The sequence below is a fragment of the Oncorhynchus clarkii genome, chromosome 12, assembly GCF_045791955.1.
Source record: "Oncorhynchus clarkii lewisi isolate Uvic-CL-2024 chromosome 12, UVic_Ocla_1.0, whole genome shotgun sequence".
Taxonomy (NCBI): domain Eukaryota; kingdom Metazoa; phylum Chordata; class Actinopteri; order Salmoniformes; family Salmonidae; genus Oncorhynchus; species Oncorhynchus clarkii.
The window spans coordinates 47,712,702-47,724,808 of NC_092158.1; the positions used below are offsets into that span (position 1 = coordinate 47,712,702).

The following is a 12,107-nucleotide window of genomic DNA, read 5'->3' on the forward strand; positions in this document are numbered from 1 at the left end:
ACATAGGTAAAGCAGCGTTTTGAAAATGTGTCATTGGCTTTGATACTTGGATTGGTTTGATGATCCAATTGCTGATGACATTGTTTTGCGCAACACCCCTCATTTAAACATCACTACAAACGACTTCAACGATGGCAGTCTCAGACTGAATTATGAAGTGAACAGAGCAGCAGATGAATTTAGATTGAGTCATCAGGCAACTTGAGATTTACCTCAAATTTCAGTGCACGTATTGAATCCCAAGGGAAGATTTTTTACCAACCAATTGGAATCATTTTCTAATCTATCACAGGTCATGAAACAGAGCAACATTAAAGCAGTCATCAATGGCTCTTATCTCGCAGTAATGCCTGACATTCACAGTACACCTCAACCTAATCAAACACTCTTTCCATGAACTAAACTACAGTGCTTTAGCTCTGGGGCAATCACTCGCTGCATCTTTTCATGGGGAAAACCTGCCTTGGCATCTGTTCAAGACAACCCAGGTCCCACACAAAAACCACAGCACAAAAGATGTTGGCAAACAGAGTAAAGTTAAGGGAGAGAAAATGTTTACCTGCAAAATCCCCCCTTCCTTTGAAAGAGCGAGGTCTATGAGAGCCGGTTAAAATCGCCTTGTAGTTAAATCGCCTTGCCACGGGCCAGGCCTTTGAACAAATGAAGGCGGGAGCAAGGAAAAGGAGGAAACAGTGAAGTCCGGGGTTGAGCTCTTATAAATAGTTCACAGCCTGCCTGCCTGACAGGCTGGACACATGACAGAATAACAATTCCTTGCAGAAACATTCTGTTCCTTCCAAAACAGACTGCAGTGATTGACTGGGATAACAAAAGCCGTGCCATGGCTCTCCAGCTAACACCAGCCGACAGGAAAAGGCTAACACGGTTACCATTGACATGCTCTTTCCAACAATTCCGAGAGACTCGTTGATCTTATTTGTGGAGGGCTCTTTGTGCATGCAAGTCATTGAAATTAAATGTGACAGTGTTCCTTTCAATCATTGTAACTCGTCTGTTATTGTAATTTGCATGCCATGGCTTTAAGTGATTGAGGTTGAATGTGAATTCTATCTGAGGACCCAGAGGGATGATATACAAATTATGCACTGACTGTACAAAACATTAGGAACAACTTTCTAATATTGAGTTACAGCCCCTTTTGCCCTCAGAAAAGCCTCAATTTGTTGGGGCATGGACTCTAGAATGTGTCGAAAACATTCCACAGGAATGCTGGCCCATGTTGAATCCAATGCTTCCCACAGTTGGCTGGATGTCCTTTGGGTGGTGGACGGGAAACTGTGTGTATTAAACCAGCATTGTTGCGGTTCTTGACACACTCACACCGGTGCGCCTGGCACCTACTACCATACCCCGTCCAAATGCACTTACATCTTTTGTCTTGCCCATTCACCCACTGAATCACACACATACACAATCCATGTCTCAATTGCCTCAAGGCTTTAAAAAAACTATTCTTTAACCTGTCTCCTCCTTCATATACACTGATTTAAGTGGATTTAACAAGATCAACAAGGGATCATAGCTTTCACCTGGATTCACTGTCAGTCAGTAATGGAAAGATCAAGTGTTCCGAATGTGTTGTACACTCAGTGTATGTATGTATCATATTAAATCTATTTTGATTGAGGTTGAATGTGAATTCTAACGGAGGACCCATACCGCTCTGTGGTCCCAGAGGGATGATATTGTGGCCTATTCAAAACAGGCTGCCTTTAGGACATACAACCACAAAGCAATACAATTGTCGTCAAAATCTTACCAGGTGGGATAACGATGGTTGCCCTACTTTGCAGTCATTTGTTGATGTTAGTGTTATTTTTTACTTTATTGCTTGTAGGGATAGGCACAGTGATTTAAACATTCAAATATCCGAACAGACGTTAGTATTCGAGTCGTAACAAAATGGAATATAACGTTGAGGATAAAGTTCGGAGTGACACAATTTCACGTGTACAACATCTAAAGACCTACATCACTATACTGAGAGCTTTGCTGTTTCTAAAAGGATGTATTTGGGTGTTTTTGAAGCCATTGTTGATGTTTTATCGGAGCCCACATACTACACAACAAAGGACGAGGAAGTGATTTGCTGTTTGGGGCAAGTTTCTCAAAAAATATACAAAATTACAAAAATGGTGTCTCGACCCTTATTCCCTTTACATCAAAAATATAGATTGTGTAGTAAAAAATAAATCTTCTCCTTTAAGGACTGCAGTCATCTGAGCCATGGACTGTTTACTAGGCTACCTTCTGAAAACAGAGTCAAAAGGGCCTCCCGGGTGGCGCAGCGGTTTAGGGCTGTGCCACCAGAGACTCTGGGTTCACACCCAGGCTCTGTCGCAGCCGGCCGCGACCGGGAGGTCCATGGGGCGACGCACAATTGGCCTAGCGTCGCCCGGGTTAGGGAGGGCTTGGCCGGTAGGGATTTGTCTTATCGCGCACCAGCGACTCCTGTGGCGGGCCGGGCGCAGTGCGCGCTAACCAAGTCGCCAGGTGCTTCCTCCGACACATTGGTGCAGCTGGCTTCCAGGTTGGATGCGCGCTGTGTTAAGAAGCAGTGCAGCTTGGTTGGGTTGTGTTTTAGAGGACGCATGTTAGGAGCTTTCCTCTCCTGAGCCCGTACAGGAGTTGTAGCGATGAGACAAGATAGTAAACTACTAACAATTGGATACCACGAAATTTGGGATTAAAATTAAATTAACTAAAAAATAGAAAACAGAGTCATTAAAGGTGCATCAGTGCCAAAAGCGAGAGACTAAAAGCATCTGCTATTACCAGGCCATCACTAGCTGTCTACACGCTCATTCACACAAAACTCACACAAGGTATTACACACACGCACGCACACACACACAGACATTGAACCACTGGACACTTCCCGTTTCACACTGAGTAATACAATATTATATTCCCGACATAGCTTATACTACTGGACACTGTTTAAACACCACATATTTATTTATACACTGGATTTTTGACATAGCTGATATACTGCATCTACTGCTGTAAATAAATATCATTCTTAGTATATCTTGAGTAAATTCTTCCAGTGTAAGCTTACATAAGTATAGATTGCATTTTGATTACTGTTATCGTGTCATTTGGGTTGTTAATTGGATTAGTCCCAACATTTTATTTTTATTATTTGTGTAGGCCCACCTGTTTGACATTTTATTGCATTGTTAGGAGCTAGTAACAGAAGCATTTAGCTGCACCCGCTATAACATCTGCTAAACTGTGTGTGCGACCAATAAACTTCGATTCGATTAAACTATAGAAATCACATTTTTATAATGCCTACACACAGTACCCGTCAATAGTGAACGGGTAAAATAACACATATGGAATCCTGTATTAAACAAAAAAAAAAGTGTTATATTTGAGATTCTTCAAAGTAGCCACTCTTTGCCTTGATGACATCTTTGCACACGGTTGGCATTCTCTCAACCAGCATAAGAAAAGAGAAATGACAGTCCATCATTACTTTAAGACATGAAGATTAGTCAATACGGAAAATGTCAAGAACTTTTAAAGTTTCTTCAAGTGCAGTCGCAAAAACCATCAAGCGCTAAGATGAAACTGGCTTTCATGAGGACCCGCTACAGGAAAGGAAGGACCCAAAGTTACCTCTGCTGCAGAGGATAAGTTCATTAGAGTTACCAGAAATTGCAGCCAAAATAAATGCTTCACAAAGATCAAGTAACAGACACATCTCAACATCAATTGTTCAGAGCAGACTGTGTGAATCAGGCCTTCATGGTCAAATTGCTGCAAAGAAACCACTACTGCCACTACTTTTGGAGCGGCAGGTAGCCTAGTGGTTAGAGCGTTGAGCCAGGAACCAAAAGGCTGCTAGATCGAATCCCTCAGCTGACAGTGTAAAAATCTGTCGTTCTGCCCCTGAACAAGGCAGTTAACCCACTGTTCCTAGGCCTTCATTGTAAATAAGAATTTGTTCTTAACTGACTTGCCTTGATAACCCTTTCATGTGTGAGTTCCAAATGTCTCTAACAGTCGCTATGCACGTGATGTTAGAACATTCACTCCATTCCAGAATGTGATTGTTACGCAGCAGTATATTTAATCCGAGCTGCCCTCAAACCAAGGCACTTAGCCTGTTTTTATTTATCAATTTCAAATTATTATTAAACAAGTTTTTATTTTCTAAGAACAGTTTGAATTGAGGTGTGTTCCGCCTCCTCATTCATTCACATAAAAATAATAATTTTTAATTTTGCGGACAATACATTTTTGGGACATTTCTGACCCGGACAAAATTCCCCAAGCACTTCCCAATTGTTTGCATGCATTCCGATTCTTGAATAGATTGTAATGGGCACATATGTGTGTAAAATACTTTGAAGGTTGTACTGATTATGATGAGCTAAGCCAATTCCAGATGTGTGTAGCCATGTTTGTTGACATACAATGCATTCTGGGTTTCACGTAAACGTCTGTTGAACCAAAGACATAACAAAATGAGGTGAGTAAGGGTTCATTCATTTTTTGAGGTCTTCCGGAATTGAATGGTCGAATGTGAATGATGGTGGACGACACCTCCCCTTGAACATGCATACTATTAACAGACCAAACTCATCTTGTCTTCTCCTACTATCTTTGGTTTCTGTGAGGGGGAAAAAAGGCGTGCAGAAACTACTCATTGTCGGATACTTTCATATTTCTAGAGAATGTTTTACTCAATAATTTCGATCAATGGTGAGCTCACCCGTGATATGATTAATTATAAATAGTAATTTCTATAAGCTAATTCATATTGTAGTTTGTTAGCGAGATTTATACAAAATGAGTGCTTGTGTTACGTCAATCTTTCCTCAGTTAGCGCTAGGACAAAGGTAGCCTACATTTTTCTGGTTTGGACGATTGTGTTATGCTGTAGATACTCCTGTGAATGTCTGAACATGTCATCCAAAAAAAACCTGCTCACATTCTGGACATAACTATGTAAGGACTGTTGTGCAAAATGTTTCTGAAAAAAAGTGTGGCCAGCTCAAAAGCTGATTGGCCAGTTTCGATTGACGCAACATTCTAAATAAGCGTTCTAATCACACCGGTTTGATTGTATGCTACAGGGGCCACTGTAGAATTATCACACCCGTGTGTTGGTATGTGTGAAAAGGTTAAATACAGATTAAATTAAAATAAATACTAAAAGGACACCTATAAAAAGAGACTTGCCTGGGCTAAGAAATACAAGCAATGGACATTAGACCGGTGTAAATCTGTCCTTTGGTTTGATGGAGTCCAAATTTGGGATTTTTGGTTCAAACCGTTGTGTCTTTGTGAGACGCAGAGTAGGTCAACGGATGATCTCCGCATGTGTGATTTCCACCGTGAAGCATGGAAGAGGTGGTGTGATGGTGCTTTGCTGGTGACACTTTCAGTGATTTATTTACAATTCAAGGCACACATAGCCAGCATGGCTACCACAGCATTCTGCAGCGATACATCGTCCCATCTGCCTTGCACTTTTAAAACAATTTTAACTAGGCAACTGGTTTGCACTTAGTGGGACTATCATTTATTTTTAAACAGGACAATGAACTAACACACTGCCAGGCTGTGTAAGGGCTATTTGACCAAGAATAAGAGTGATGGAACGCTGCATCAGATGACCTGGCCTCCACAATCACCGACCTCAACCCAATTGAGATGGTTTGGGATGAGTTGGCCTGCAGATTGAAGGAAAAAGCAGCCAATAAGTGATTGGCATGTGGGAACTCCTTCAAGACCATTGCAAAAGCATTACAGGTGAAGCTGGATGAGAGAATGCAAAGTGTGTGCAAAGCTGTCATCAAGGCAAAGGGTGGCTGCTTTGAATAATCTCAAATATATATTTAATTGTTTTGGAGAAAGAAAAACACTGTAATGAGTCGGTGTCCAAACTTTTGACTTGTATGTATGTATGTATGTATGTATGTATGTATGTATGTATGTATGTATGTATGTATGTATGTATGTATGTATGTATGTATGTATGTATGTATGTATGTATGTATATATATATATATATATATATATATATATATATATATATATATATATATATTAGATAGTGGGGAGAACAAGTATTTGATACACTGCCGATTTTGCTGGTTTTCCCACCTACAAAGCATGTAGAGGTCTAATTTTTATCATAGGTTCACTTCAACTGTGAGAGACGGAATCTAAAACAAAAATCCAGAAAATCACATTGTATGATTTTTAAGTAATTCATTTGCATTTTATTGCATGACATAAGTATTTGATACATCAGAAAAGCAAAACTTAATATTTGGTACAGAAACCTTTGTTTGCAATTACAGAGATCATACATTTCCTGTAGTTCTTGACCAGGTTTGCACACACTGCAGCAGGGATTTTGGCCCACTCCTCCATACAGACCTTCTCCAGATCCTTCAGGTTTCAGGGCTGTCGCTGGGCAATACGGACTTTCAGCTCCCTCCAAAGATTGTATATTGGGTTCAGGTCTGGAGACTGGCTAGGCCACTCCAGGATCTTGAGATGCTTCTTACGGAGCCACTCCTTAGTTGCCCTGGCTGTGTGCTTCGGGTTGTTGTCATGCTGGAAGACCCAGCCACGACCCATCTTCAATACTCTTACTCAGGGAAGGAGGTTGTTGGCCAAGATCTCGCGATACATGGCCCCATCCATCCTCCCCTCAATACGTGCAGTCGTCCTGTCCCCTTTGCAGAAAAGCATCCCCAAAGAATGATGTTTCCACCTCCATGCTTCACGGTTGGGATGGTGTTCTTGGGATTGTACTCATCCTTCTTCTTCCTCCAAACACGGCGAGTGGAGTTTAGACCAAAAAGCTATTTTTGTCTCATCAGACCACATTACCTTCTCCCATTCCTCCTCTGGATCATCCAGATGGTCATTGGCATCTGGACGGGCCTGGACATGCGCTGGCTTGAGCAGGGGGACCTTGCGTGCGCTGCAGGATTTTAATCCATGACGGCGTAGTGTGTTACTAATGGTTTTCTTAGAGACGGTGGTCCCAGCTCTCTTCAGGTCATTGACCAGGTCCTGCCGTGTAGTTCTGGGCTGATCCCTCACCTTCCTCATGATCATTGATGCCCCACGAGGTGAGATCTTGCATGGAGCCCCAGACCGAGGGTGATTGACCGTCATCTTGAACTTTTTCCATTTTCTAATAATTGCGCCAACTGTTGTTGCCTTCTCACCAAGCTGCTTGCCTATTGTCCTGTAGCCCATCCCAGCCTTGTGCAGGTCTACAATTTAGCCCTGATGTCCTTACACAGCTCTCTGGTCTTGGCCATTGTGGAGAGGTTGGAGTCTGTTTGATTGAGTGTGTGGACAGGTGTCTCTTATACAGGTAACAAGTTTAAACAGGTGCAGTTAATACAGGTAATGAGTGGAGAACAGGAGGGATTCTTAAAGAAAAACGAACAGGTCTGTGAGAGCCGGAATTCTTACTGGTTGGTAGGTGATCAAATACTTATGTCATGCAATAAAATGCAAATTAATTACTTCAAAATCATACAATGTGATTTTATGGATTTTTGTTTTAGATTCCGTCTCTCACAGTTGAAGTGTACCGATGATAAAAAATTACAGGCCTCTACATGCTTTGTAAGTTGGAAAACCTGCAAAATCAGCAGTGTATCAAATACTTGTTCTCCCCACTGTATATACACAGTGCATTCAGAAAGTATTTAGATCCCTTCACGTTTTCCACATTGTTATGTTACAGCCTTGTTCTAAAATGGATAAAATGATTTTTTTCCCCATTTATAAATCTACACACATTACTCCATAATGACAAAGCAAAAACAGTTTTATTTTTAAAGAGAAAACTGAAATTTACATAAGTATTCAGAACCTTTACTTAGTACTTTGTTGAAGCACCTTTGGTAGCGATTACAGCCTTGAGTCTTCTTGGATATGTATGGCACACCTGTATTTCAGGAGTTTCTCCCATTATTCTCTGCAGATCCTCTCAAGCGCTGTCATGTTGAATGGGGAGCTCTGGCTGGGCCACTCAAGGACATTCAGATACTTCTACCGAAGCCACTCCTCAAATCAAATTTTATTTGTCACATTCACATGGTTAGCAGATGTTATTGCGAGTGTAGCGAAATGCTTGTGCTTCTAGTTCCGACCATGCAGTAATATCTAACAAGTAATCTAACGTAACAATTTCACAACAACTACCTTATACACACAAGTGTAAAGGAATGAATAAGAATATGTACATAAAAATATTTTAAAAATCTGTTGTTCTGCCCCTGAGCAAAGCAGTTAACTGGGTTATGGCTCTATGCACCCTCAAAACTGGCTCGTTTTGGCTGTACGTTCAATTCAGGCCTATTTTTCTAAATTGTCTGGGGATCTATGAAAACGTCAAAAGCTCCAATGTTTACACAAATCGTCTCAAGTTGTAGATCTAGATCAACAGGAACAGGGCATGTAAAGTACATCACTGTGACTATCCTAGTTATGGCTCTATGCACCCTCAAAACTGGCTCGTTTTGGCTGTACGTTCAATTCAGGCCTATTTTTCAAAAAAAAAAATCAGGCCTTGCTCATTTGAGAGGATGGCCTATTACAGTAAAAAGTTTTTTCAAAATTCCAATTGGAAATAAATTATTGAGAATAGGATTTTTGGTGAGAACTGGTGAGAAACAAGGCGAAACGTTGTCATTGTAACCGACGGGTATAAATTTGATATCGGCGCGTTCGGAATCCAATTAGTCTCGAGAAAATATAAAAACTTTTTGCCTACGACCAAAAATGAATTATACAATTTTAGGGGTTCTCGCCTCGAGAGGCTTGGTAAAAGGGGACCCCAAAATGTTCCATACAAAACTTATGGGCTCATATGAAAGAGGTGGTAAAATAAATGACATCTAGGGTCAAAGGTCAAAATTTCAGGTAGTCAAGGTCAGGGTGTTGAACCTCTCTGATTCAGAGGGGTTGGGTTAAATGCGGAAGAGACATTTCAGATGTACAACTGACTACGTATCCCCCTTTCCCCCTATTGTGCGCCGCCCTATGGGACTCCCAATCACGACCAGTTGTGATACAGCCTGGATGATGTTCTCGGGGACCTTCAACGCTGAAGAAAGGTTTTGGTACCCTTCTCCAGATTTGTGCCACAAACCAATCCTGTCTCGGGGCTCTATGGACAATTCCTTCGACCTCATGGCTTGGTTTTTGCTCTGACATGTCCTGTCAACTGTGGGACCTTATATAAACAGGTGAGTGCCGTTCCAAATCCTGTCCAATCAATTGAATTTACCACAGGTGTACACCAATAAAATTATAGAAACATCTCAAGGGTGATCAATGGAAACAGGATGCACCTGAGCTCAATTTCGAGTCTCATTGCAAGGGGTCTGAATACTTATATAATTTTAAAAATATTTTTATTAGATGTGCAACATTTTCAAAAACCTGTTTCTCTTTATGGGGTATTGTGTATAGATTGATGAGGACATTTTTTTTTGTTAATCCATTTTAGAATAAGGCTGTAACGTAATAAAAATTTGGAAAAAGGGAAGGGGTCTGAACACTTACGTACGTACGTGCGTGCGTATATATATATATATATATATATATAAAAATATTGGCCATGATGGCAATCCAGCATGACTTCTGACACGTTCAAGATAACTAACAACTCTGAAAAAAATTGCTGACTGGAAAAATACGTTTTGAACTGTCATCCAAGTCGGGCCTCTATCTCGAGCTTCGTCCTGAAGATCACTAATGTCATGATTCGACCTTGTTACTTCCGAGTTCTCAGTTGTCTTGAAAGCATCATAAATCCAGAGAATGCCTGACTTTGATGACAAAATCTTCCCACTCCCACAAGAAGGACCGCAGCGTCACCTTCCTGTTCAAGTGAGCACAACAAGGGGAGTCCAATGACGGCCTAGGAACAGTGGGTTAACTGCCTTGTCCAGGGGCAGAATGACAGATTTTTACATTGTCAGATCGGGGATTCGATCAGTTACTGGCCCAACGCTCTAACCACTAGGCTACCTGCCGCATACAAACGCTGCTGCTGCATAAATTATGTAATATGCCAGGGAGATATGTATACTGTCGCTAAGTAAGTAATACTAAGTGTATGTTATGTAGTAACTTGTTAGTAGCCCATGTGCCTCACCCAAATAATTTGTTCCCTTTCCCCCTCATAACTTAGCCTACTGTTCTGACTTGGTGATGCACATGTAGCCTATAGCCTGTTTTAGAGAAATATCATCATCGAATATTGCAAGCGCTTTCATGGTGTGCTTATATGCCCCCTTTATTTATCCTATGGTTGTGACTTGGTTTATAGGGAGAACACTGTAAGAACGGCCCATGTTCTGAATTCTGTCGCTATTCATTTCAAAAGTGCTGAACAAATAGTTGTATTGACTACTTCTGTCTTAGCTCGCTCATTAATATCTTAATCAAAATGTTCCGCTCATCGTTCCCTTTTTATTGTTTGTACATCTCAATTGTCAGTAGAAACCACATTTGTTTAAGCAAGTCAGCCATGTCAGCTATGTTTTTAAAAGGGCAGTAAATGAGGCTGAATTAACTGTTTTCCTGTCAGACAAGGCTTCGCTGAATGCCAAGTGTAGCAGTTGTAAGGATTCACTCCATGTGCTGAAAAGAAAGCTGTGCTAGTTTGACAGCTTTATGTAAGCACTAACAGTTTGTGGGCATCGTTTGTCACTATTATTGTGCAAATAATGTATTGTTTAGTGTTGTGTTTTCCCCACCAAGATTTACATGCTAAAATTGCCACTGGGTGTAATCATTGCGTCTGGCAACAGAAATCGTTAACGGTTTAAGAACCAAACAGAACGAACCGGCAGGGACCTACCTGAATTAGTCCATTATGAACTCTCATTTCTGTTGCAAAATGTTTTCCGTTTGGAGTATAGGTTTCTGTTGCAAAACACTTTGCAGGAAACGAAACGTTTTGCAACAGAATAGGCATAATAAATAGACCCCACGCGTTGCATAGATTCAAAAGGGGTGTATTCATTCTGGCGAATCTGTTGCAAAAAGTGTATTCAACGGTAGCAAACAGAACGGATAGGGACCTACCTGCATTTGACCAATATAAACTCTCGTTTTGTTCAGTTTGCTTACGTTTGGTTCTTAAACGTTGAACGGTTTCCGTAATGAATACATCCCAGGTATGCTTCTAACAGATGGCTAATCTACCTGAATTAATTGCTTGTTTCACCATGGAGTGGAGTTCAGTCCGCTAAAACAACCTAAGCGTGACGCGTTTCTAGACAAACATGTTACCTATACAGTCAGATACACAGGATTCAGTGGCTCTTGTGGTTTACTACTAATATGATGCATTTTCTACGCTCTAAACTAGCCTTTCCAGTTAAAAAATGTATTGTATTGACATTTACATTGCACTCAAATGTTCAGGCAGCTATTATACTGATGTATGAAAATGACATATGTTGGCTTTTCTAGGCCCGTGTGAATGTTTGTATGCATTTAGGTATTGTGCACAATGTGCCATGAATTGTAGCTCACACAAAACATTGCTTTAGCTTCCTATACTATGAAGAGGTTAATTTATCTTACCTGCGTGTCCGGAGGTTATTAGCGGGTCCTTGCAGGTTCTCTCTGCTCCAGCTGCTCCTGGAACTTCACGGGAACTCTGGTACCATAAAAACACATCAAATTCAGGGAAGCTTTGGAATCTGCGGTGGACTTTTCTACTGTTTCCTCTAGCAAATGTATTCGAAGGGATATGGGAATGGGATTTTTTTTTGTGTGTCACAGGGAGCAAACGACAACCATGCAGTGCTCTTGTGCTTCCTTGTTCAGTTACCTTACCAGTGTGAAGCTAGCCACAATAAGGATTAGCTACAATAAGGATTAGCCACACCAGTGGAATTTGCTGTTCGCCTTCAAATTAAAAGTCACCCATTGAAAGTGATTCAAACGGATACAAATAGTGGAATCATGCCATATTTTGACTAAATAATGTTACCCAAGGTCGGAATGTTATCATAAAAATACAATAATTAGTTAATTTGACGCAAAAAAAGATTTTGAAATTGCACTGTAGA

General features: G+C 40.9%; 1 protein-coding gene across 1 annotated transcript in view; it reads right to left on the reverse strand.

Moving 5' to 3' along the window:
- Positions 1-11,712, reverse strand: part of LOC139420759 (double C2-like domain-containing protein beta) — a 306,643-nt gene extending 294,931 nt beyond the window's left edge. The window contains 2 exon segments of the mRNA XM_071170967.1: positions 11,617-11,655; positions 11,658-11,712. Coding sequence (XP_071027068.1) covers positions 11,617-11,655; positions 11,658-11,712 — 94 coding nt within the window.
- Positions 11,713-12,107: the final 395 nt, after the last annotated feature.